The sequence below is a fragment of the Carassius gibelio genome, chromosome B21, assembly GCF_023724105.1.
Source record: "Carassius gibelio isolate Cgi1373 ecotype wild population from Czech Republic chromosome B21, carGib1.2-hapl.c, whole genome shotgun sequence".
In the NCBI taxonomy this organism is placed as follows: domain Eukaryota; kingdom Metazoa; phylum Chordata; class Actinopteri; order Cypriniformes; family Cyprinidae; genus Carassius; species Carassius gibelio.
The window spans coordinates 6,558,003-6,584,550 of record NC_068416.1 but is presented as its reverse complement, the minus strand read 5'-3'; the positions used below and the strand labels follow the sequence as shown (position 1 = coordinate 6,584,550).

The following is a 26,548-nucleotide window of genomic DNA, read 5'->3' as shown; positions in this document are numbered from 1 at the left end:
TCTCAACATCCAATCAACAACCAGCAGATGGAACCAAGACCACGCCCTACATTAGTTCTTTTTAGTAATCCATAAGTTTATTACTTTGTCTGGTGTGCAATAAGTTGCTGAACAGACTTCCACAAACAGAGAATGCAACACTTCTAAAGCTTGTAAATGTGGCATATTTATAATCAGATAAAAACTTTCCATAGTCTGAAAGCTTGCATAGTGCTTGACAAAGCTTACTGAAATATAAAAATGCTTCTGTTTTTGAAGATCAGGATGAAAATTGTAGTTGGTAATGTGATGTTACAAATTTTAGGTTGTGTATTCGGTCTACCTTTTTATATATAACTTGTTTAAAACCCCATTAAACCTAACATTGATATAAAAAGTTTTTTTAAAAGGGTTTTTTTTTTTTGAATCAACATAAAAAGCGTTAAACATTACATTACACAGTCTTATTATTGCTTTATTTGCAAACTTTTATTTTGTAATTACAACAGCATTTGTTTGGCTCTCAAGCTCTGTATGTGTGATTATTTAAAACAAAGGACTACAGTTTGCAAGATAAGTTTTATGCAGAATAATAACAATAATAGGTAGTCTAAAAAAACCTCTATCCAAAGAATCACGTTTAAGTTTAAAAAAAGGTAGCAAGCACAATAACAATAAATAAATAATAATAAATTATATAACGGATAGCTACGCGCTTTTGTGACGTCACTTTGCGTGGTTACGTTCCTCGCGCTCAGCTGTTAATTGTAGACCACGCCCACTTTATCAACGGCGGCACGTGCAGCATCAGCTGGGTTTGTTTATGCGCTTGTATGACATTGATTTGGTTTCTCAAGTATGATTGTTAGGAAAGCGTCGAGTAGAAAAAGCACTGTGCGCAACGTGACGCCACTGAGAGCTGCCCTGTCCTACAGTACGAAGCGTTTTATCTAATTCTACATTATTTATCTAACGTTACTCGTTATAATTGTAATTTTTTTAACCCGTAGATTTTCAAAGGCACGGGGCTAAACGCAGTCGAAGCGCTCACCGAGGTCGCCAGCTTTCTAAGTTAAAACCGATTGGACTCAACAAAGACAGGTGGGAGTATTTTCGGAAAGATTTCCGTTAAAGTTACACCTGTTGCCAGGAAACGCGTCATGAATATTAATGAGATGTGACGTTTCTTCAGCTGGGCTGTTTGCTCCAGGATTGTTGCTGCGTCCAAATTTAAATTGTAACTATTTTGTGTTCATTGTTGTTTGAAGAAAACATACATAGTTTTGAGTTTGTAGCAAAAAAGTAGATGAGCTTTAATTGGGACGTCCGTCGTGTTTGTAGTCTCTGATTTAACGTTACCTTTTTAACAGTAACTAGTAAAGTAACGCATTACTTTTTATTTTCCAAAAAGTTTTTTTTAATAAGTAACGGCAGTTACTTTATTTTCCTATTTCCTATTTGAGTTTTTTTTTTTTATTGCTGAAGAGTATTGAATTTTTTTCTCTTGCTATATTCTTCATGTAATCCAAGAATGGCAGCACAACATTAAAGGTTTGTTTGAGCTGCGTCATTTACTGTACAGATGTGTAATCACATTACCTTCAGCCTGGCGCTTATTCATATCACTTTTGGTCTGAAAGCGCTTTTACATTTGCCCAAAATGTATCTTTTTATATTAAAAACAAACAAATAAGCCCATCCCAGATTAGAAACCGTAACAAGTAATGTAATGCATTATACTTTCCATAAAAACTAACTAAGCAATGCAGTTAGTTCCTTTTTAGGGAGGAATGCAATATTATAATGCACTGATTCTCAAAGAGTTACACAGAGGAATCACTGAAACAAATTTAAATTTATTTATAATATAAATATAAATTTAAAATAATATAAATTGTAAAAAGTTTGCTAGCTGGCTTAATGAACCCTGAGTTAATTATTTTTAATCTTTCATTTAAGTACAGTAAAGTTTTTTTTTTTTTACTTTAAGTATAGTACAACTTTTAGGTACAGTACATTTTAATGTAAATCATTTAAGTTTTTTATATACCTTTATGTAAGCACAGTGCAGTGTTAATGTTCAAACTGTATTTATAATATTTAAACTTGCAGACAATAATAAATATTCTTATTAGGAATAAAACTGCCTCTTTTTTTAACTGTAGCTGAAGATTAGGCCTACAACGCTGCTGTATTTTAATGTTGGTCATTATAGAGGAACTTGGTGTATTACTTTTGATAACCACTGTTGTAATGCATGACTTTTAAACGGGACTTTCCCCAACACTGCTAGTTTTTATTAGTGTCTGAACCAAATCCCTGCACGCAGTGAACATCTTTACACTTTAAAAAGTTACTATATAACATCTTGGACTTTTGCCGTACTCTAAATACAATGTTTTGAAACACTTATGCCGTGTCTAAAATCACAGACTCCCTTAAGTGCCTACTTTTTTTTCACCTACTATATATTAGACAAATATGTGGTTTCATTCAGATCCCACATACACCTGTGGAGTGTTATCATGCGACACAGCACGAACCACTTTTTGGTTGTTGTTTTTGAAGCCATATTCTGCATCTTTAAGTTTCAGAGTCGTAAAGGCCGGTGGAAGATGTCTGAATGGCCAGTCGCTGGTTTCCGGGAGCAGGAGAGCTCATGCTGAGGTACGAGTGCTCTGATACCACTCTAACAAGGAGTTTGTGTGTGTGAGTCTGAAATCTGTGACTCTCCTCTGCTCTCAGCAGGCCACTGCCTCCGAGGACTTCAGCCAGGACTCCTCAAGTGGGTTTGACGCTCTCTTTTCAATGCTTCGAGTGTTATATTTCCTCACAGACATGTTCTTGGTTATTAAACAGGTATAACGATGCCCTCTGGGGTTTCCAGCTTCTTGCTGGAGTGTTTAGATGTTGATTCTCCAGCTTCAAACACGGACACGACGCTCTCATCCATCGAGGAGTTTCGCAGAGCTGACAATAATGGTATAATCTGTTGCCATTTAATTTCTCCCATGAAACACTCGACAGATGCGACCCTGTCACTGAACACAAAACATCTTCATTGATATTCTTCCTGAACATGTAGGATATAATGATGTATTTAGTGTGTGTGTATTCTGATCTTCTGTTCGGCTCAGACGAGGTGTTACTGGGTGAAGATGGGATGATGAACACGGTGAAGAACTCAACTCTTCTCGATCACAGTCACGCGCAGGATCTAGCGCTGCAGCAGCCGCCAAACCTCTCCTCCATTCTTGGTAAATCATGCCTGTTTATCATTCATAACTGCTATTAATGCAGTGAGGGCTGATGCATTTCACATAAATGTTTTAGCGCTGTCTTTTAGTCAGTATGAAAGGCTGTTACGCTTTTATTTTATGCAGAGCTATCGATAAACCCTGCTGAAGAAAAATCGTTTTCTTTGTCACCCATGTGGTAAGACCTTTATACATGCATAAACACAGATGGGTTTTCAGATTTTATTTTAAGCATATGGTATATATATAGAGAGAGTACTAAAAAGTTTGGAAATTGTTTTTTTTTTCAAGGCTGCATTTATTTCCTCAAAAACTATAGTAAAAATCCTAATATTCTGAAATATTATTGGCATTTGAAATAACTATTTTCTATTTGAAAATATTGTAGATTGTAATTTATTCCTGTGATGCAAAGTTAATTTTCCAGCATCATTGCTCCAGTATTTAGTCTCACATGTCGCTTCAGAGTTATTAATAATGTTTTTTATTTTCATCAATGTTTTTGTGATTTAGTATTTTGTGGACACCTTTTTTCAGGATTATTTGATAAATAGAAGTAAAAAAAAAAAACAGCATTTATTTGGGATAAGATCTTTTATAATATAAATGCATAAAGAAATTTATGTTAATAGCACTGTGTACATGAATATGTGCTGATACACTCCTCAGTATATTTGACTAAAGTGATGTATTTCTCAGCCTCTCTCCTTTACCGGTGCCCTCTGAAACATCAGATATTGCTTCAGGTACTTGAGTTTCACTCCATGCAAGTTATAAATACAGGAGATTGCATTACTCTTTCTTTGATTAAATAAAGCTCTGTTTGCAGGATGTGTGTTAGAATCCGCTAACGAGAGAACGCCTGTAAATACTAGGGTTGTAGTTCTTCCCCCTCTTGTGAAAAAGGTGATTAATACTGCATTACATCTTTCATATCATGTGTATGGTCCCATGCATGTCTGTGTGACTAATCTTCCCGCTTGCATTTACTAGAAATGAGTAATGATCCTGATGATATCACAGGGGCTGGTCACTATGTATATGTAGCATCAACAGGATAATGAGGAAACGCTTCTCTTTTTAGTGTTTTACAGAAAAGGAACAACCAGTGAAATGCAGAAAAGTGACATTCAGTGATATAGTGAGCATTCGAAACGTTTCAAGCCATAAACGTGGTAAGGCAGACCAGCAGGATTGTGGAGGAAAGCTGGTTAAAGCGAGCGGAAGAGTGTCAGCGAGATCCAGAGACGTTTCCTCGAGGACTGGGAAGTTTTTTGACTTTTCAGATGAGCATGAGAGAGAAGCCTTTTTCCAGAGACTCAAACAAACACACGTGTTCAAGTTTCCAGCCAAACCGGTAGTTTTCTTTTCTAGTTCCACATATTGACATTTTGTTAAATTTAAATGAAATTCATGTTGCTTTCGTGTGCATTTCTGTTCTTTATAGATCATCTCAATCTGAGAGGACTTAAGTTGAAACAAGCAAAACAATATCCCTTCTCTTGCTTTTTCATATCTGACCAGCAGAGGACATCCAACACTTCTTCAACGTGGTTGCTTTACAGTTCTACAAATATCTGAATTGAAGTGAATGGCCATGGAGTGTTTTTAAGAGCACGTGAGACTCTTTATTAAACACTAGAGCTAAAAAGTATACAATAATATTAGAACATACCTATGTAAAATGAAGTTCAAATTGATTATGTACTTAATGGATGATCTTAGCGCGGAATCATCAAAATGAGAAAAACAATGCCTTGCGGTGCTCGTGGAACAGGTTTTTACATGCATTAGAGAACCTTACACATCAAAATGATATTAGATGTTTGTATAAAAAATGAATAAATGTTAAAAACACGAATGCAGAACTTCCTTAATGTGAAATTGCTCATTCTTTTAGTTTCTCTGTGTATCACCAAGCATAAAAATAATTAAATGCCCGTGATTAAATGCATCTATCTTAATTTTAACCCCAACAAAACATAAACACAGCCGTTCTGACCACGTGGTCTATGATCTATAATATCAACCAATCGGGAAGGCGGAGGGGAGCGAAGCGAATTATCGACCAATCAGAGAGCAGCGATGTTGCCAAGCATCTCGTTTGACTAACGGCAGCCAGTCATATGACTGGCCCACAAATGGAGTCAGTCTGCAGGAGTCGAGTGTGGCTCAGGAATTAAACACAAAAGAGGATTTTCCTTCATATTTGTGGGTCCATAATGGCACCCACATTATTTAATAAACTCTTCAACAAAAAAAGCACGTTTTCACCGCCCGCGAAATGCAGCAAGGAGGACGCGGTGTTCAGGTAGGTTAACGTTACGTTACGTTTGGAGTCTTTTATCTCCAGCTTCCGGTGACGTTAATATAACACATTCACTAGAATCAATTTAGTTGAAGGTTTGTTTAACGTTAGCCGAGAGTCGTGTTTGTTTATGGTCACGTAAGGTTATGTCCATGATGGTTTAGCTAGCTTCATGCTAACGTCAGTTGGCTCAGTCGACACTGTCTCGCGACCCTTTATTTGTTTATGTCTCCGGATCTGACACGAGCCTTCCTTTAAACACGTCATTTATTTTACTGCACGTGTTTTATTTCTTGTCAGTCCTCTGCTTTTCTGAGAGTCTGCCGAGTGATCTTTAAATGCAGAACTAGCGATGCTGTGTATCCTCTGCAAGTCCACAATCTGCTGTACTATTGGCGGTCTTTTCTCTTCTTGTACTCAATGTTATGTTGGTGATGATTAAAGTAGTTAACGTTAGTGTCAGTGCACATCTGCTTTTAATACAGTCTATGATGCAGATGCTCAGAATCAGAGTAAAGCACTGACACTTGCGTTTGCCGTTGTATTCATTTCTGTTGCACTCTGATATTATCATTTTTATATAATCATATCATCTTTAGGTTATTTTGGAGATCCTGAAGTAATGGGGGACTTCAAGGCTACTGGCTATTTCTGACACTTCTGCTTATAAAACCAAAACTGCTTATTTCTAGACTTTTTATTCTTGGAAATTGGAAATGGCAGTATGGAAACTATTCAGTGAAATTATTAAATGCCATCACTACAATAACTAGAATGTTTCTGCATGCTTTAGACTTTAATTAGCAATGAATATGCATGATTTTGTGTTTATTTTTGTAAATTATTTTACCCTCAAATAGCCCTTTGTTCTTGATAAAATATAGGATAGAATAAATTTCCATAACCTTTCTCCATCTAGTAATCCCCACATACAGTGTATCCAGCTTGAATTAAATTAAATGTAATGGTAGTGGATTGAATTTACATAAGACACATGATATTTGACAAAGAGAGGAGAACAGGTTTGAAGTCTTTCTACTTTAATAAGTGCAAAATCATGAAGGAACCATGTAAAGGAGTGTACAATAGACATTGTTGGCTTCACATGCACATGTTCGATAGGTTCCTCAATCCTCACCATTGGACAAATACAATCGTTAGTGTGTCTAATATACATCAGTTAACCTGATAATGAAGATGTTCTGTTGTTAAATATTTGTGCTGATTTAGAAAGTGCTGTCAGTCAATTGGCATTCAGCAAAAAGCCCACTATATGACCAGCCTTTATAACTACGGTATGTGCACAACTCTGGTGTTGATTCGCTAGTGTTGAACGTGTTGATGTTATCTCAGGACAAGTGATTGAATGCTGTGAGATCAGGACCACGTGTGCCGTGACCTTTTGACCTCTCGTCCTGTATTATATCTTCTCCACACTCTCTCGTCGTATGCGTTTATGTTCATTCGAGGTACATGCTACAGGCAGAATCATCCCATGAGCTACTATGTGAAACTATAATTGGTGAAATGAGATTCTCTGTGGTCTTGTTGACCTGTTTCTTTAAATGTGGTTGTGAAGAGAGAGATGCACATCAACAGTGGCCTGTCATGCTTAAAGAGCCCGTAGTACCTAAGATTGCAGAGAGGGCATCTACATGAGTGACCCCGCTCAGAAGAACCAAAGGCCTGCTCACATTTCTGCTTCTTTGGCAGGACAAATCGTTCTTAATTGAGCCTGAGAGCTTTTGTGTGCTCTGTCAGTGATTACCCTCAGCCAAACCCAGAGACCTTGCGTCATCTCTATGCACGTCATACACGCTTTAGAAAATAAATATAGGCCTCATGTTTCATGCAGCTGTAACAAATGCAGCAATTAATCAGCAATTTCTTTTTTTAATCGGTTAATTGATTACGGTTTATGTAATGTTAAAATTAAAATTGATATGTAAAAACATTTATAAGATGGTAATGCATTTTATTTTTCTCATTCGGTTGAATTTATTTCAATTTTCAATTTAGGGATGGGCATTCGATTAAATTTTCTTAGTCGATCGTCGGGAGAATTAACGATCGACTATCGATTAATCATTAATATTTTTATAATTATTTAATTTTTATAATAAAAAAATGCAATGAATACAAAAATACAGCGTGTTTTTCCTCGGTGAGACCTTTATTACAAGATCAACTTGTGGCAGACAGTTAAACTACGTTCAGGCAAACCGAACATATATCCGCGTGCATATGCAGTGCTCTAAAGCAGCGGAACCTGCAGCTGCTAGCAGGCGTTCTTAACCCTTTCGAGTCGATTAACGCATATATGCGTTTTGAGTCTGAATAAAGTGCTTCATTCTTTTTTCTGAGGAAATCCATTTCTCAAATCATCAACCACATCACATCTTTTTGGGGTGAATTATGTCTTAGTCCTCTCATCGCGAAGCAAACAGTAAAATAAAATAAAAACTTGAAGAACAGTCTCGCTGCCTTTTCTTCTGTGTGGGCGTATTCAAGCGCGCGCTTCAGTTTGAATCTGAATAGCGCGTTCAGCGCGGGGGCGTGGTCACATTAAATATAATGAAGGAAGATATGAAAAACAGACATTGCGTTGTTTTCATATGGATTACTTTATCTCAGAATATTTCGGAAGCACTTGTTTAGTTTAAAAGTAGACATTCCAGGCTTTCTATAGATATCTATCTCATGTCTCTTCGTTGAGTATTCACGGAGTTACGGTTCATTTTAATGAAATGTTTGTACATGACGACCAGCGGAGACAAAGACTGTAGACAGAGCCTCATGAAAATTTGCCAGGATGCACAGGTACATCATTTGAGCCGTGGCCGTGTTGTACTTAAACACGGTATCGCAATGTTTGCAGTTAACTAGTTCGCTTTTTAAATCAAAATGGTCCCACGCCACACTTCGCCGTGACATCTTCATGATTATTCATTGAAATCAAAACGGAAGATCACAGATAACCGAGTAGGGTGTCAAATATTGCCCCATGGTGGTAAAATATTTAATTGCTGCCACACAGTGAAATTCATTTAATTGCTTGAAGACTCGCACTACGCAACGCAACCTGCATTAAATTAAAAAAAATGCTTTAGATTAATCGATAACAAATTAACATGATCGAGGAAAATCTTAACGATCAATTATCGATCGTCGATTAATCATGCCCATCCATGTTAATAATCAAAACCTATTATGTATCCTTTCAGAAGAAATGCTGAGTAATGCACTTTAACTTTTCTGGTAATCGAAAAATGGCATAAAACATTTTTTTTAAATCAAATTAATAGTAAACAAACTAAACAGAGGTCTAAAGTTTTAACAGAAGTAGTAGTGATATTCTGTCACAATTTCTTCAAGTTGTCTTGAGAGTTTTGTTTGTGTGTGTGTATGTAGCGTTTCTCAAATGAAATGATTAAATGGTCTTGAAATGACTCTCAGAGCAGTTCTGGAGGAGATGTTGTTCATGTATTTATGTCCTCATTTGGTGAGACTGCATTGCGGAAATCATAAGTCGCTTTTGAGATCCAGACGAGCGTCACACAAGCTTAAGGATGCGACACTGAGACACACACAACATACAGACTCCACATTTACATCAGTCTTTCTGTGCTTCAATATTCACAGACATGTCTTCATTCAATGCGAACAGCCCTTCTTATGATTTATTCATCCAGATCTTGCCAAAATTGCACTGTTGCGCTGAAATCAAAAGGTTTGTGTATTAGATGTGCTCTCAGCCTCTTGTGACTGAAGGATTGCTGCTGTCCTGACAGAGACGATAACTCAGTGAGTGCTTCATGACGATGTCACTCTTTTACTGTAGGTCATGTGACTGTGGTGTTGTGTGTTGTGTCGGTCAGGACTCTAGGATAGTGAGTTCAGTACTAGAGCCGGTTCCTGCACACTCAGATTAGTTTTCAAGGTGGAGACGGTCTACATGAGGGGCGTTTTAAATCACACACAGGTCACTTGTGCTGTAATGTCATGCTGTGTTAGAATGAGTGTGTTCCCAGTGAAATCTCAATGCTCTCACTACAAAGTATTATGTCTTAAAAATCTCTCTCTTTTTTTTTTTTGGCTTTAATGCAGACTGAAGAACAGATGAATTCATCAGCAAAATCATCCTATGAATGAAAGTATATTTTAGTGAAAAATGATTGTTAGTTGCATCTAGAGCTGATTATTTTAATAATAGAGTAATCTAACGATTATTGCCATTAATTGACTAATCGCTGATTATTTCACAGGTAGGATAATCAGTATGATTATTCAGCTTTACAATTAGTGAAAATACTGAGTTAGACATATTCCAACTAATGAATAAAACAAGGCACGCACTCAAACAATTATATTGATATTCTACAATTATATTACAATTGTAATGCATAGTTTTTTTTTTTTTTACAATACAAATAATTAGGACTATATATTTGGCACACAAAATGACAGAGACATTCTAATTCACCATTTAATTAACTGCATGAAAAGGCAACCCCTCATTCTTCCTAACATCTCCTTTTAAGTTATATGAAACAAAATAATAGTAAAAATTTATATATATATATATATATATATATATATATATATATATATATATATATATATGTGTGTGTGTGATTTTGTTCAAAACAAGTTCTCTCTTAAAACACCTTTTGTGTTATAATAATCAAAACTGTCCTGAGCTAGATTAAGCCTTAAACTATGAAAACCAAAATAACATTTTGCATTCACTTATAAAAATCAAGTTGTAATTCTAACTGAAAGCATCACTGACACTGTTTTTGTTGTTGTTGTTTAATACTGTATAGCTGCTAGCTTTAAATCTGTCTCTTTTATAAAGTACTAGGCCTGTATAAATAAAGGTGTCACAACTGAAGTGCCGTTATGCAGAGCTAATGCAAATATATGATCGGATGCTTTCTTAACTGCTGTTTTCTTACCGCTGTCTATTTTGTTGCATGCTTATTTTGTTTTTGTTTTTTTTTGTGGAAAGCATGGAGCAGATACAAGGCTGCTTTTAAACTCCAACTCAAGCACTGTGTGTGTCTTCTTCTCTTGAATTGCATCTGGGAGGGCTGAATTACGATCTTCTGCTACAGCGTCACACTGGTCAAACTGTGCTGTTGCATGCCCAGGTCAAAGTAGACTATTTGACAATTAAAATTTTAGTAGACTTTTTCTTTTTTCTACAACTTTAATGTTGACACACACATCGTTTCATCTCTAGTTGCATCTTGTCAGAAAGGATGCACTGATGCACCACCAGCCAGTTGAAAATCATTAGAAATATGTGACGATTGAAGTCAGTCGGTTGAGATGTTAAAAACAAATGTGTGTGGGGATTTATCTGAGAGGAACTGACTGTCTTTAGAAAAGTTTAGATTGTATTTTCTTTTCATCTGGTCTATGTATATTGCATATTAAAGTAGGGTTTATAGCTACATTTACAGCGGTAATAAAGAACATGATGTATTGTTGCTGTTCCATAAGCGCCACCTGCTGTCAGAGACTAAAATTGCTTTTTTATTCAATACGTTTTTATTTCATTCAAATGTGTGTAGTAGTATGTCGTATAGTTTCACAAAGCTACGGTCAGACCTTCGGTTAGACTTCGAAATTAAACAGTCGGATTAAAATCAGAAACTGCTAATGCAGATTGTACACAGCATCTTTGTTTGTAATGGTAAGTAAAATGCAGTGGTTTCTTTTATTTTTAAATGGTAAGAGCACAGGCAAGCGAAGCCTTAGTTTGTTCATAAAAAGAGATTTCATTTGTGTTATTTTTTTTTTTTTTTGGAATCAATTAGTTTATTTGACATTTCAATTTCACAAAGAAATGTGCATCATTTTGTCTGAGAAATAATAAAAGGACACCTTTTAATTTATAATTTGTCTTAAATCTCATTTTGTTCAAAGTTGTAAAGTTGTCTCCGTCTTAATTTTACACTTGATTTAGTATTTCTCTTTTGATGGACTCGATCACTGTAGAAAGTGAAGCTTGTGCGCGTGTGTGTGTGTGTGTGTGTGTGTGTGTGTGTGTTGTTTAGTGCTTTGGTGACGGATGCTGTGAGTTGATGAGCAGTACACCAGCAGCTGCACTCCTTCACTGAGCAGATACTGAGCCTGAGCTATTATTGTCCTCGCTGGACTCCCGTAGGCTCTGCTTGAGCGAGTTCACAAGAATGCAGCCTGGAAACATTCTCACCGCATGCGTTCAGAAATGACCCCTGCTAGCGGACAGGAAGTGCGTCATGGTCTGGATGCTTTCTTTATGTAACGGCGGCTCGCTCCCGTCACGATCAGACGCTGACCTCCGCTCGCAGGAGTCCGGAGGGGACGCGCTCGCCTCTCTATGCCCACATCACACCGTCTTCAGTCTCCAGTCTGCATGTCTTTGTCCGGCGCTGTCCAGCTCGGCCTGGAGGTCACCTGACAGTCTAATGTTGTTTAGTGAATTTAGTTCATTGCTATTCTTAGCAGCGCTCTGTGCTGAGGACAAGCGAGCCGCGGGCTGGCGAGAATGGGAAAGCAGAAGGGCACAAACGCTCTGATGTCCAGGTACCTGATGACCGCTTGCTGTCTGCTTGTCTGTGTCTTTGCAGTCATGGCGTGTGGTAGCTGAAGAAACAGCGAAGGTGTTTGTGGTGCCTTGAGAGGTTTTGCTGTAGGTGATCGTCCTCCTCGCTGTGAGCTGTAATGATGTTTTGGTCTTGTGTAACATCCAGCAGATTACGCTCCGCAGCTTAACTCCTTAAGTGTCACTGGCCCACCGGTGGGCCCAAAGCCATTGCATATTTAAAACCGTAATATTCTATACTAAACCTAAACTAATCTTGACAAACTATATATCATTGGAGACCTTAGAGGTTGTATTTTTTATATTTGACCACTGTTTTATATTTAAAATTATGTAGTGACAGTAATTCATAAATTTGTGACAAGAAATTTAGCAAAAAAAAAAAAGTAGTTGCCTTTTGTTACAAAAAGCTGATACATACATATACAATCACGAAAGTATATATTTCTTATATTTTTTTGGCTGCCAATAATTCAAACAAAACATCTTTTCTAGTTTTTATAAAAAAAATTGAGAATAAATTGAATATGTATATTTGTATATCTATGATTGATGTTGCAAGTATTCAGTAAAAAATTTAATGAATGTCAATTTCATGTATGATCATAATATGATGTGATAATATGATCATGAATGAAGTTTCTGTAACAACACTCTAGTAGCTATGTTTGATTAAAAAAATCATTTACAACCTATCTAGAAAGTTTTATTGCTGTTTGAATAAAAAAAATCAAATCAATCGTCCATTACAATTCATACAAGGAGCATGACTAGTACCTAGTGGACATTGTTGGTATAGCAACTAAAAATAACACAGAAACCTCATTTTTTGTGATATCAATGTCAAATTTGGAACAAAACTTCTTTAGATTTTAGGCTTTTCATTTGACATGAAATTAAATTCAACACATACTTTTTTTTTTTTTTTTTTATAAAATATAAATAAATATTAAATTATTATTTTTTATTACAACAAACTTAAACACCTATAACTTTTTTATTTTACATTTTATTCAACTTCTTTCACATGTACAAGAAACTTCCAAGTGTGTTTTTAAAAACGAGCCCAAAATTAGGTTCATATTCCAAACCGTTCCAGAATTACATTAATTTGAATCTGGACATGCCCTTTTCAGCTCTACCCCCAAAAAGGGGGGGTGACACTTAAGGGGTTAAGGACTTGTTCTCCTTCTATAGCAGAGCAAACGGGATCACAGTGAAGATAACAGTCTAGGTCACACATGTCATCGCTCTCCCCTTGTAAATGTCAGAAACCACTTTTAGTAATTACTCATTTTAAATTCAACTTCATTTTTTTAAATGCCTGATTCTGATAGAGAAGGTGGCTGATGGCAGACACACACACACACACACACATTATATTATATTAGTCAAGACAGAAAAAAGTTAAACATTTACATGGATATTTATTGATGGGTGAAGAAACACTAAATTGTCGATATTGTGGGACTCACTTGACGGTGATGTTTGATGTCACGAGACTAAGGTTATTATCAGGGCAAACTCTTAAGGACTTGTTTCACAAGATGAACCCAGAAAAACATGTACAATGTCTTTCAAAAGTATATTTAAAGAATGTTTTATAGACTTTTATATACAGAAATTTGTTTTTTTTAATTGCTTTATTATATTTTGTGTTGTGTACTATCTAATGTATCTTTGTTTGCCATGAAATAGCTTGTGAAGCTGATGTGGCGATGAACTCAAGTCAAGTCAAGTATTGTTTACATGTGTGTTAACATTGGCTCGTTTGATCGTAGTTTGAGACGGGGAAGGAAGAAGAGTGAGTTTCTTCAGATCAGCTGTTAGGATTGTGTTTTCATGTTTTGAAGGGGATGGTTGTGCGTGGTGTTGTCTTTGTGCACAGCTTGTTGCTCTCGATTCCTGATCCGTGTCTGGATGGTGAATGAGTCCAGTCATCAGGAATGTGACGAGTAAACAGCCGTGTGCTCTGAGCCTTTCTTCACCTGCCTTTACACAGAGCACAGAAATAACTTGTGCCCATGCCATTCCTGCCCTCGCTGCCTTTGTCCCGCTCAAAATCCCTCACAGCTCCTGGTTAGATGAGGGGTAGCGTCCCAAACCATCGCTTCTGATCGCTGGAGGAAGCTTGTAATTAAAGGGATAGCTCACCCAAAAATAGAAATCCTGTCATTAATTACGCATCCTGATGTCGTTGCAAACCCGTAACACCTTCATTCATCTTCAGAACACAAATCAAGATATTTCTGAGAGACCCTCCAATAGACAGCAATGTAATTAACCCAAACAAGATCCAGAAACGTAGAAAGGAAATTAAAATAATCCATCAGGCATCAGAGGTTCAACCGTAATTTTGCAACGCTACAAGAAAGGGGCTCCAAAATGGTTCTTCAGGGTGATGCGGAGGAGACGAATTGTTAAATTAAGTTGTTATTTTTGTTTTCTTTGCACACAAAAAGTATTCTTGTTTAGGGTTGGGTATTATTCAAAATCTTTCGATCCGGTGCCAGTTTCGATACTGGTTCCTAATGATACTTTTTTTCGATACCATATGTTTTAAAATCTATTTTAACATGAACACAAAACTTTTATTTTTCACCTTAATTACAACAAATTCTGGTAACACTTCACACTCAGGATAAAATTTTTAATACAACTGGTTGTGCTTTTTGGATAGAGGTGTGCCATTCAGCGGCAGACTGGGACCAAAAAGTTGCCCTGGACTTTCTGGCCCACAACAGCCCACCACATCATTACGCAAACGCTCCTGTTTTGATGTCATTTATTAATTTAATATTTAAGTAAACAGTTTGGGGATTTTAATCAATAGGGCAACTGATCCTCCGTTGAGAAAAAAGAAAAAGCAGCTGTTCATTTATCAACTCCTAGTGAGCGATAAATGCTCATCAAGACAAACATTGTTCTAGAACTAACACTTTGCATTCAGTTAACAGATCCATACGAATCATTCATGAAATAGAAGTTTATAAACTCAAACGATAGCTTTATGTGCTTTACAGATGAACTTGAAGTCTTTATTCATTCGAGATGTTCAATAATAGATCATCTCCAATAATACATTCCTAACTTGCGATGCATTGTTCACTCGCTTGAAGGGGTGAAACGGATCGTAGCTGATCGTTTGCACATTATTTACACTCATCCAAACAAATGCTTCATTAAATTGGTGGTATTGCCGGCTTTGGTTGCAATATTCTTATCGCATATGTTGCACTTTACTGACTCGGCATCCACTTTTATAAAGTGCAGCCACACTTTAGACCTCTTTGTCATTGTTAAACGGAAACGTTTTGAGAAAAAACAACTACACTTGTGTTGTGTGACTGCGAGTATCTTCAGAAATCCTCCCAGTCACTTCACTTGGTGGTGGACAGACAATCACGGCGAATTTAGGCCCTTACATGCTAGGGGTGTGACGGTTAGTATATAACCGTGAGACCGACGGTTATAGTTGAACACCGTCATTAGAACTCTATAACCGCCAAAACCGTGTCATTAAAATATTTTTTACAAACATTTTTTATCAAAAATTATTTTCATTTTTTAGATAAGATCATAAGATGCGCAATATATCGGGAGACATGGTTTTTACCACTTAATGAAGTTTTGTAAATCGTCAGACATGATATTTACCACTTCATAAAATTTTGCTTTGTAGAAAACCTTTCTTAAAAACGAATTTCGTTTTGTACAAATTTTATCTTAATTTTAATAAATGTTTCATCATCCAATTGCATGTATTTTAATAAATAAAAAGCAAGTAAAGCAGACAATGATAACCGTGACATGGAAGCACCAGCGCGCCGCTTGCACTGCACTGTGACCTAGAGCACATCTCATCGCAAATGAAACTCAGCGTAGGCCTGTGCCTCATACTTTAGCATTAAATATCTTTGCTGCATCCTTTCTAGAACAGACAATGGCTTTTTTTTGCGGCTCGCATCAGCAAAGCATTGCATCGCCATAGACCGCAAAACAAGCAGCGGATGGTGGGCGGGTGCGGCTTTGAAATTTGCTCTATGATTTCCATGAAGCAAAAAACGAGGACGGAATCTCGAAATCCAGTCATGAAAATGAAACTTGCATTTTAATATGGACAGTCATGGAATTTGCCAAAGTTAGCATAAAATAATCAAAATCAAATCTCCATATGGACCAGTATCTGTAAATGTTAAGCCGCAAAAGTTGTTTAAAATATAAATCCGTGTTCTGCGCGTCTCTGTGTGAATTAATGAATGGCAGAGACGTGCAGGTTTGTTTACTACATAGACTGAAGCGCATGACGCTTGTATTAATTTCAGCATCTGAGCTTCAGAGTTCTCTCTCCATCAAGCGATCTGAACTTTTCAGTTCATCTCAATGGACGCACAACGCACCTGTATTTGACACTCTGTAAACTCTTTGTGAAGGCACACGACTCACCGTCACTTTACTGATAGATAGCGCTGTTTCTCACACATGCAAAGAGAGAGAGAGCGAGAGTCTTACCACGCTTAAACAACACGCTATATGTAAACTATTCTTTGTTGTCTTCTCCTGTCAAAGTAATGGATTCAATTTAGAAATATTCATATTCATTTTCGAACAAGCAGAAGACATACCAGTTTCTCCGGTAGTGGGCGGAGCTAATGGGCAAATGGCAATGGCTTTTTTTTTGCGGCTCGCATCAGCAAAGCATTGCATCGCCATAGTCCCCAAAACAATCAGCGGATGGCGGGCGGGTGCGGCTTTGAAATTTGCTCAAAAAACGTTGGCGCGAATGATGAGTTTTGTGACAGATCTCCTTAATAAACGGAGGTCTGAAATCTCTGCCCCTTTACCGATCAGAGCGCGCGCTGACACGGAGTTAACCCGCTATCTCCACCCCCCCCCCGACGGTTATGTTATGAACCGTCACATTTGACTCACGTCATAACCGTCATCACCAATTCTGAAACCGGCACACCCCTATTACATGCACATATGCTACAAGCTCACACAGACACAGCCACTTGGCAAAAAACAAAACAAAAAAACCCGGCCGCTTGGCTTTTGGAACCAAAATTTGGCACCGAAAGATAAATAATGTTTCGATACTCATAGTATCGAAGTTTTTCGCTCAATACCATAAAGGCATCGAAGTTCGGTACCTAGCCCTATTCTTGTTGCATCGTAAAATTACAGTTGAACCATTGATGCCACATGAACTATTTTAACAATCTCCTTGCTACGTTTCTGGACCTTGATCGTGTTAGGATCCTTGTTGTCTGGAGAGTCAGAGAGCTCTCGGACTTCATCAGAAATATCTTAATTTGTGTTCTGAAGATGAACGAAGGTGTTACGGGTTTGGAACGACATGAGGGTGAGTTATTAATAAAAATGGACAGGATTTCCATTTTTAGTAGAACTTTGCCTTTAAGCTTCAATGTGTTTGTGGTGCTCATGTTGGTGTTTCTGTCCGTCAGCTGGTCGTCACCGGAGCTGGAGCCCTGTCAGATCCGTCTCATCGTCTACCAGGACTGCGAGCGGCGCGGCAGGAACGTCCTCTTCGACTCGGACGCCAGAAAGAGAAGCACAGAAGATGCCCCGGTCACGGTGAGTGCTGTGTGAACCAGAGCTCTTATCTCCAGTAATAATAGCATCAGCTGACTCTGAGTGTGTACGCATTCTTTCACATTCACATGACTGAAGGCGTGTCCAGCTCGCTCACGTCTGCTAGATGTTTGTCATTAGCTGTCATGAGGCTGTGGGTTCAGTGCAAAATCCGGTTCACCAAAAAAAAACAAAGCATTTTCCACACCTGCTCTTGTCATCTGACTGTAAAGTGAAGGGAATTCTGATCTGCCTTTCCCCAGTCAGTCTGAACTGAAGGTGAAGAGAGAACATTAAACAAACCTCAAAGTAATTCAGCGCGATGTTGCAAAATGTTTTGTTCACCAAACAGGATTTCGGCCGATCTTAATTTAGTCTTCCTCAGAGTGAGACCTTAAAATGTTTTAAATCGGAGCAGAAAGTCTTAAAGTTTTGGCATTAAATGTAAAAATGTATCGCTTTTTCAATATTTCCTTTTAAAAGTAATGGAAATCAGTTGGAAATTGAATGTGTAAACTCTGAAGTGGTAATATAACTCAGAAAATGATGATTTATTGTATCCCGTTCAATTTATTCCATTCATTTTGACTGTTAGTCTTGAATTTACCTTCATAAAACCTGTAGAAACTGTATTGAATTAAAATTCAGTGTCATCATTACTGATTTTCCCATTATAAATAAGTAATCCCTGGATCATTCACTCAGTGGTTTAACGTTTGATAATGATCAATCAGTTCAGTATGTCTTTGACCTGAAGCCTGCTGAATAAAAACACTGATGATTGAAAACATAAAGCATGCTCCTTCAAATCTGCTGCAGGTTGATTGATGTATACTGCAGGCTCAAGCAGATGAAGAATAAACAGTGTGTCTAGTGAGTCCAGGAGAGGCTCTGGAGATCGCTGATAGGAAGCCGAGCTGCGCCTGCAGTCACATGACGCTTTTGGCAGAGGACACAGTTTCACTAGAGAGAGAGAGACAGAGCGTCACTGACTGAGAGCTGGAGAGAGCGAGTAAGCAAACGCTCACGAGTCGTTAAGGAAGTCATATGACAGTCTCACATGCCCGAGTTCCTTTGTGCTCTTCAGAGAGACTCAGCATGAGCCATTAGAGAGACCGAGCCTGGCACGCACAGCCGAAACACTCATTAACTCCAGCGCTGGAGCTCTCGTGTGACACCTCACAGATATGAAGGGATTCGCTCTTTACTGACTGACAGGAAAGGGTGAAATTAAATAGCATGCAAAAAAAAAAAGTGTTTATGTGCACACTTGCCAGTTTAGAGGATCATGTGCATGCAAACAAAACTAAAACTTCAAAGAATAGAGCTGGGCAGTATTGCCAAATAAGAATATATATCTTGATATTGTTTGGCTGAATTGTGATATATTGTGTATATATCTGTATATTCCACTTTTTCTGTATTTTTGTATTAGAAAAAAAAATAATCATATTCATTCAAGAGTCATCTGATGGTGAATCGTATTAAACTGGTCTCGCTGTTTCTTTTTGCTTTGTGATCATGTCTCATCATGTAATTCGTACTCTCTCCCTCACTCCTTTAAATAAAGATCAGTGACAACTGATTCAACATTAACTGTTTAAAACCACTTTTGTTTTTGTGTGCTGCTGCATTCACACTCCAGAGAGTTCAAACACCTGAAGTGTGTTTTTTGCAGAATGTGGGTCTTGACGAACCGGTGTGTGTCTCAGGTTTAGTGACTGTGCTGGGTTGTTTGCAGAGGGTGTGTGGAGAGGCACAGGCGAAGATGTTTGGGAAGTGTTGTCAGCTGAGGCCTGCGGGAGGCAGCTCCAGTTCTCTGGACAGCAGCTCGTCCTGCGCCTCCGAGCCCAAAGAACAAAACCGCTTCCAGGTGAGTCCTGTCACAAGACTGCACTCTCTCTCTTCATATTCTTCATATGTGACCATGGAGCAAAAAAAGTCTCAAGTGTCAGTTTTCAGAAATTGAGATTTATGCATCATCTAGAAGCTGAATGAATCATCTTTCCATTGATGTCTGGTTTGTTCGGAGGACAATATTTGTCTGAGATACAACTATTTGAAAATCTGGAATCTGAGAGAGCAAAAAAATTTAAATATTGAGAAAATCATCTTTAAAGTTGTTCAGATGAAGTTCTTAGTTATTATGCATATTATTAATCAAAAATTGAGTTTTGATATATTTACGGTATGAAATGTACAAAATATTTTCATGGAACATGATCTTTACTCAATACACTAATGATTTTTGGCATTAAACAACCTAGTGTACTTTTGGATATTGCTTCAAATATACCCCAGAGACTGCCTTTGTGCTCCAGAGTCACACATTCAAAAGTTTCATTAAGGGCCAACATTTTCCACCTTAAAGCTGCAGTAGGTAACTTTTGTAAAAATATATTTTTTACATAGTTGTTAAACCTGTCATAATGTCCTGACAGTAGAATATGAGACAGATAATCTTTGAAAAAAATCAAGCTCCTCTGGCTCCTCCCAGTGTCCTATTGCCATTTGCAGAAACTCCATCGCTCCCGGTAAAAAACAACCAATCAGAGCTGCGGTCCGTAACTGTGTTTGTGTTCAAAATGTAGAAAAATGTATATAATAAGCGAGTACACCATGAATCCATTTTCCAAACCGTGTTTTTAGCTTGCCCTGAATCACTAGGGTGCACCTATAATAAGTGTTTATATTCGGACTATTTTAGATTGCTTCGGGGGCACCGCGGCGGAGTAACCCAGTACCTTTGTGATTCTTCATAGACATAAACAGAGAGAAGTAGTTCCGGCTACGATGTTCTTCCACAAGACGCAAGCAGTTCTGTTTATTAACCGCTGTTTATTATTTATTTTTTTACATTTAAACTAATAAATTTAGGTCAAATAATGAGACGCTATAGACAATCAAAAATAATTTATCAACAAAATAAATTTTTGCAAGCTGCATCTGAAGAAATTACGATCTATTTACACAGCAAATACAAAAATACTTGGAGATTAAAGTTTTAAAATGAACATTTTCAATAAAACAATCTGAAATTGAAGCTGCCAGTAGGTGGCGTCAATTCACTGTTTTAAAGATCGAGTCACAGTGCGAAATTTTTCAGATTTGATCGATTAATTCTAATCTAAAACACTTAATATAAACTTGATATTATTGCTTATAACTTCTGCATAAAATCAATACAACCTGCGATAGTGATAACATTAAGAAAAAAACTGGATTCCTATTCGCGTGATATTGCTAAACTAAACCATATAGAAATATAAAATAATAACTCCTAGAATATTTATTACCCTCATATCTTGAATTTCGGATCATTCAGTGAAAGCATGCTCTCAAGACGTGCTTTTGTTTGATTTGTGCAAACTCAGTGACGCTCATCAAAGTCAGCTCTCACGTCGTTTACTGTAACATTGGACAAGAAACATGTCACACACCGCTGTGTGCTGCTCCTGCAGATTCAAACCTGTGTGGTTTTCTGTCTTTCTGTGTCAGGGCTCCTCTCGGTGCTCATCAGACGCTAACATGCTCGGAGAAATGATGTTCGGCTCGGTGGCCATGAGCTACAAAGGCTCGACGCTGAAGATCCACCAGATGAGGTGAGACCGTACGCATGTCAAACCGATGGTGTGTGTGTGTGAAGAGAAGCCTGTGCTGATTTATTATTCATTTATTTATTAGTTTATTTAACAGGGACAATGCAGTATAACATTGCTACAATTTCAAGCAGCCGATGCTTCACATGTAGGCTTCTAGCCAAAGGATAATTTGCAGCTCCAGTCACTGGTTAGGCTTAATGTTTTAACAACAGTAAAACAATAATCACACACACAAAAAACTGAGACTGTTTTTGTTTTGTATAATATTAGAATGACTCCATCTAATTGGTTTCTTGTCTAACATTTTTAGTGTTTGTTTATATAGAGATTTAACAGGTTTAATAGTCAGTTGAGAAACCTGACTCCAGGCAGTCACACAATAAGATAAATGTGGAAAGACCATTGCATGCATATATAAATGATCATGTGTGTGTTTGTTCACAGATCTCCTCCGCAGCTGATGCTCAGTAAAGTGTTTACAGCGAGGACGGGCGGCAGTGTCTACGGCAGCCTGAACACGTGAGACACACACACACACACACACACACACACACACACACACACACACACACACGTGCTCCATTGCCTCACTGCTCCTCTTGGTTACTCAACAGACTGCAGGACAGTTTAGAGTTCATCAATCAGGACTCCGGCGCGCCGCGGCCCGAGCAGAACAGCGCCGCCAGCAGCTTCCTGGGCAGCATAGGTACCACAAGATCCTCCGCGCTTCACCCATAACTCACTCCTCATACACCGTTTCAATCACCAGCTCGTCCTTTCGATGACATTTGCTGTTTCAGCTGGCAACAAGATTTGTTACACTGTTTAATTTGATGATCTCCGTGCTTTTCCATGTTTCCTTCTGTGTCTGTTCTCCTCCATTGTGCGCAAGTTTTCTATGAAATCTTCAGTGTGTTAAAGATTGTGATTATGTGTTTGTATTGTGGACTCATTGAGAACATGTCCAGGTCTTAGTTCTTTCTTTATATTTTGGTATTTTACTTTGCATAAAGAAACTATTTCACTTAGACATATTTTAATTCATGAATTTAGGACTGTCACAAAAGCTTCTAGGAATGAACCGAGACATTGCGAAACTTTATCTACTGCCTTTTTATTAATCTACTGTTTTTTTTTTTTATTACCGTGTATACTGTATTTATATTTTAATAATAAACGGATTTTTTTCTTTCCGTTTACTTGCCGGATTAAAAAAAAACAGTAGATGATTTAGGAGATAGATTTCTGTGTGGTGTTGCATTCATCTCTGTCTGTGTGATCCTGACAGCTTTAGATACTCTACTGATCAAAAGTGTGGAGTTATTACGATTTATAAATGCTTAAAAAAAAAGTATCTTATGCTCATCAGGCTGCATTCATTTGATCACAAATGCTGCAAAACCATAATGCAGTGAAGTATTATTACTCTTTTAAGCAGCTGTTTCTGTTCATTGTAAAATGTTATTTATTCCTCTGTATTTCCAGCATCATGACTCCCGTCTTCAGTGTCACATGATCTTCAGAAATCAATCTGATTATAATCCTATTGAAAACAGTATCATGCTTACAGTTGTGCTGCCTCATGTTTTGGTTGAAACCGTGATGCATTTTATTTTTCAGGATTCTTTGATGAACATAAAAGTTCAACAGAACAGCATTTATTTTTTTGTAACATGATAAATGCCTTTATTTTGATCAAGTTAATGCATCCTCTGTTTTACTAATCCTAGATTTCTAAAATTTGAAGCAGCTTAACTGTGTTCAACATTGATGATAATCAGAAATGTGTCTTTAGCAGCAAATCAGCATATTAGAATGATTTCTGAAGATCATGTGACTGAAGACTGGAGTATGATGGTGAAAAAAAATATACATTACTATTTTACTGTATTTTTGATTACAATAAATGCAGCCTTGGTGAACATAAGAGACTTCTTTCAAACGATACAAATGATTCCAGACTTTTGAGCATCTGTGTGTCTCTTCCTGTTCTTAACTAACAGTCGGATGTGTGTCTTTCTCTTCATTTGTCGTCCTGATCGCGGTATCGTACAGGTTTCTCTCAGCTCTGCAGCCCACGCCGTGCGCTCTCAGAGCAAGGCCCTCTCCGTCTCATCAAGAGTGCCTCTTTCTTTTCAGGTTGGCGCGTGTGTGTGTGTGTGTGTGTGTGTGTGTGCATGTGACTCTAAGGTGTTTGCTAGTGCTTTGATTGTCACTAGTGTAGGACGTGTGACTGGTGGATCTGTTCTGGTGTGATCTCTCTAGCCTTGACAAGCCCAGGGTTTCTTTCTCCCCCGTCCCCCATAATGCACTGGTTTGCCCTGTCCTGCCTGCTGTGTGTGCATGTGTCTGATGTGATGTGTAGGTAGATCACAATGCTGATAAGATTTCTGGACGGGTGGTGGGTAGGGATAAGCAAACTCTTTAAAATCGTCCCTGCATGACTTTCTCTGTTCCTCTCAGGACACAGTAACCCCATGGACATGCCGGGCCGAGGACTGCATGATGAGAGAGACAGCGGCATCGCACGCTCCGGTGAGTCTGTGCACACATGCATACTGCATGACATTTATTTGTAAAATTGTATATTTGGGGCTCTGTGACATCTGGGCCACTTTGAGTTCTCCTAAATAGCAGTAAAGGTTTTCAGCTTTCTCTTAAAACCTACTACAAAGCTGCTGGGACTAAGTTTATCTAAGGAATAGAGGGAAGTCTAAGAGTAAGGGGGCGGGGCTGACCTCATTGCTATGGATGATGTCAGCATGCTTATTAACTATGCACACCGTGATTGGCTGATAGTCTGTCAGAGATTCATTCATAGAAATATTGTAAAGAGCGCAATATTATGTTGCCATATTCAATTAATGGTTTAAGAATAAATAAGGATTTTAAAATGCAGGTTTAGTTTCACTAATTAAACAATATGATATATGTTCAGGGAATTGTCAGCCTGTATGCTTCTCGTAAAAAAACTAAAATGAGTAAATATGCATATCAACAGGACTTTTTTTTTTCAGAGAAGCAAAGTGCAGTTTATTAAGAATGATGATCTAAAAACAAAAACATAAACTAAGAACTTAATCCATGACATGAAACCAAACACAAACATGAGTTTGACTTGACACTAAACAATGACCTGGAATAGAATACGTACTTCAGTACAAATGTGACAGACAAGAGGCCTTAAGTACAAAACTCTGGGTAATCACATGACAATCAACCAATGACTTTATTCTTACCCTACTATCTTAAGCTCACTGGGAAAACATGCCTCTATAAACAGCTTTTTAATTTACAGAGTGCAATAATCACAGGCTGATAGTATGACATGCAAACGTAAAAGAAAAACAAACTGGACGCAAGAACATCTGGTACTTCTTGTCCAACTCGTTTAATGAAAACAAAGCATATAATCACAGAACCAAAGTTGATGTTTTTTTTTTTTTTAGAGCTCTTAGAATAGTTTGTGGCTTGGTCTTAGTGACTTATGAGTCCTCTTTACTACTCCTAGTGTTTCACAGATTTAGGAGCTAGTTTTAGTGCTAAAATGCTTTGTGAAACAAAAATATAAGAGTCCTAAATTTAGGCCTGACACACCCATGATTTTTAAGATTTTTTTTCTTAATCGACAAGTTACGAGCTAGTTTAAGCCTTGAGATGTTTTGTGAATATGGGCCCTGTTCTACATGTTTTCCATTTTTGTTTTTTTGTATTTACAACTTTAAAGATGATTTTCTCTATTTAGATTTTTTTGCATTTTTTTCTCATTCATATGTGAAGTGGCTCACAGAGCAGCTTTGGCGATGTTCATGTGTTCATATTTTAAGACTCTTTGATTACAAAAAATCATATCTTCATATCTAGCTATAATTTTTTCTGTTGTGTTCTAAATATAAATGATACTACAGTCAGGACACTGTGAAGCTGACAGCACAGGAATATCTGCGCTGTGCCATTAAGATGTGCAGCTTTCTGAACATGCAGCAGATCTGGAAAAGCTTGTGCAATGGAAAGTGCCTGATGACCTGCTCGGCACAGCTGGGATCTCTCGTTCTGGCTAATGCAGCATCACATGCACAGACGTTTATATTTAGCAGTTCCCAAAACTGCCTGCACTATCTGCACTAGTAGAAGAGGAGGCTAATTTAGGCCTGGGTCGACACGCGCGTCTCATCTCCGTTGAGCTCTTTGAAAGTGTCACCTCGCTCTGAACATCACTCTCCGGTGACCCTGAAAACCTAAACGCTATCAGTCTTTCATCACTGCTCAGTTCCTCATTTCTTAAAGCAGTAGTTCACCCAAAATTGAAAATATGCTCACCCTCAGGCCATTCAAGATGTAGATGATTTTCTTCATCAGATTTGGAGAAATGCAACATTTCATCACATGCTCACCAGTGCATAGGATATAAGCAGTGATTGGGTGCCGTCAGAATTAGGGATGCCTTTAAATGCTCAGAAATGATTCTTGCGTTTGCATGTCATTGCACCTAATTTTTGCCATGTGTGAGTGTTTGCTCCTGGTGATGGGCTTGTGATCACATAGACACTGACCCTCTCTTCTCTCCACAGCATCTTTAAGCAGCCTGTTGATCACCCCGTTTCCGTCACCGGGCTCCTCTCTCACCAGCAGCTGTGCAAGTAGCTACCAGCGACGCTGGTTACGCAGCCAAACCACCAGCCTGGAGAACGGCGTCTTCCCTCGATGGTGCGAGTGCTACACACTCATCTGTCCACAGATAGCATCGGGCGATAGGACCAAAAGTTTAAATGACAATATAGCAGAAGATTGACTTCACCTTAATGTCACAGTAGCTATATTTGCCTGAAATAAGGTTGTTACAATAGCAGAATATTAAATACAATTTTGATTGCATGCTTTGATTGCACAGAGATAATCTGTCAGAAACAAGAAATACTACAGAAACTGAATAAAAATTGCTAAATAAAACGCTGCTTAGTTCTCACTGTATAAATTAAGAGATTCAGTTAAAAGCAGCAAGTCTTTTGAAGTTTGATGAACATTAATGACACAATTTGATTGTTTTCTTGTTTGCCAACTGTTGATGATCAATTTGATATTTTTGTGCATGAAAGCGATTTCATTACTTGGACGTTGTGTGCGCAGCTGCTTTATGGGCGCTTTCAGACAGAGCACGAGAACAAGGGTCTCTTTCACATCTTGTTGTGTTTGAATAGTTTGCAATCACTGG

The 26,548-nt window shown here is 37.8% G+C and overlaps 2 protein-coding genes across 7 annotated transcripts in view; both read left to right on the top strand.

Annotated features, from left to right (window-relative positions):
* The first annotated feature begins 734 nt into the window (after nucleotides 1-734).
* LOC127985357 (uncharacterized) lies at nucleotides 735-5,108 on the top strand. 4 transcript variants are annotated; one of them, XM_052587337.1, is made up of 11 exons: nucleotides 735-913; nucleotides 990-1,080; nucleotides 2,574-2,646; nucleotides 2,725-2,764; nucleotides 2,839-2,961; nucleotides 3,117-3,236; nucleotides 3,363-3,414; nucleotides 3,936-3,982; nucleotides 4,066-4,142; nucleotides 4,321-4,593; nucleotides 4,684-5,108. In XM_052587337.1, exons 1-11 carry the CDS (start codon nucleotides 838-840, stop codon nucleotides 4,696-4,698), a joined length of 987 nt encoding a protein of 328 aa, XP_052443297.1. In that variant the 5' UTR covers nucleotides 735-837; the 3' UTR covers nucleotides 4,699-5,108. The 4 variants fall into 4 exon arrangements, with proteins under 4 accessions (XP_052443297.1, XP_052443298.1, XP_052443295.1 ...); XM_052587338.1 differs by having other exon boundaries at nucleotides 737-913; nucleotides 2,728-2,764; XM_052587335.1 differs by having other exon boundaries at nucleotides 738-913; nucleotides 2,568-2,646.
* Nucleotides 5,109-5,291: 183 nt separating this feature from the next.
* LOC127985354 (folliculin-interacting protein 1) overlaps nucleotides 5,292-26,548 on the top strand; it is a 42,150-nt gene continuing 20,893 nt past the window's right edge. The window contains exons 1-9 of one of the 3 annotated variants that reach the window (XM_052587331.1): nucleotides 5,292-5,547; nucleotides 17,608-17,737; nucleotides 19,476-19,607; nucleotides 21,233-21,336; nucleotides 21,781-21,855; nucleotides 21,951-22,042; nucleotides 23,392-23,475; nucleotides 23,800-23,871; nucleotides 25,908-26,043. In XM_052587331.1, the coding sequence (XP_052443291.1) occupies nucleotides 5,459-5,547; nucleotides 17,608-17,737; nucleotides 19,476-19,607; nucleotides 21,233-21,336; nucleotides 21,781-21,855; nucleotides 21,951-22,042; nucleotides 23,392-23,475; nucleotides 23,800-23,871; nucleotides 25,908-26,043 (914 nt within the window). In that variant the 5' untranslated portion in view covers nucleotides 5,292-5,458. Of the gene's footprint in view, nucleotides 5,548-11,614; nucleotides 12,121-17,607; nucleotides 17,738-19,475; nucleotides 19,608-21,232; nucleotides 21,337-21,780; nucleotides 21,856-21,950; nucleotides 22,043-23,391; nucleotides 23,476-23,799; nucleotides 23,872-25,907; nucleotides 26,044-26,548 lie in introns of those variants that run through there. The other 2 variants (XM_052587332.1, XM_052587333.1) reach the window with 2 other exon arrangements.

Coding starts and splice junctions, on each gene's coding strand:
- LOC127985357 (XM_052587335.1), top strand. CDS start 838: ATGATTGTTAGGAAAGCGTCGAGTAGAAAAAGCACTGTGCGCAACGTG. Junction 3,415..3,935: donor TTTTCTTTGTCACCCATGTG/GTAAGACCTTTA, acceptor TGTATTTCTCAG/CCTCTCTCCTTTACCGGTGC. Junction 3,983..4,065: donor AACATCAGATATTGCTTCAG/GTACTTGAGTTT, acceptor CTCTGTTTGCAG/GATGTGTGTTAGAATCCGCT.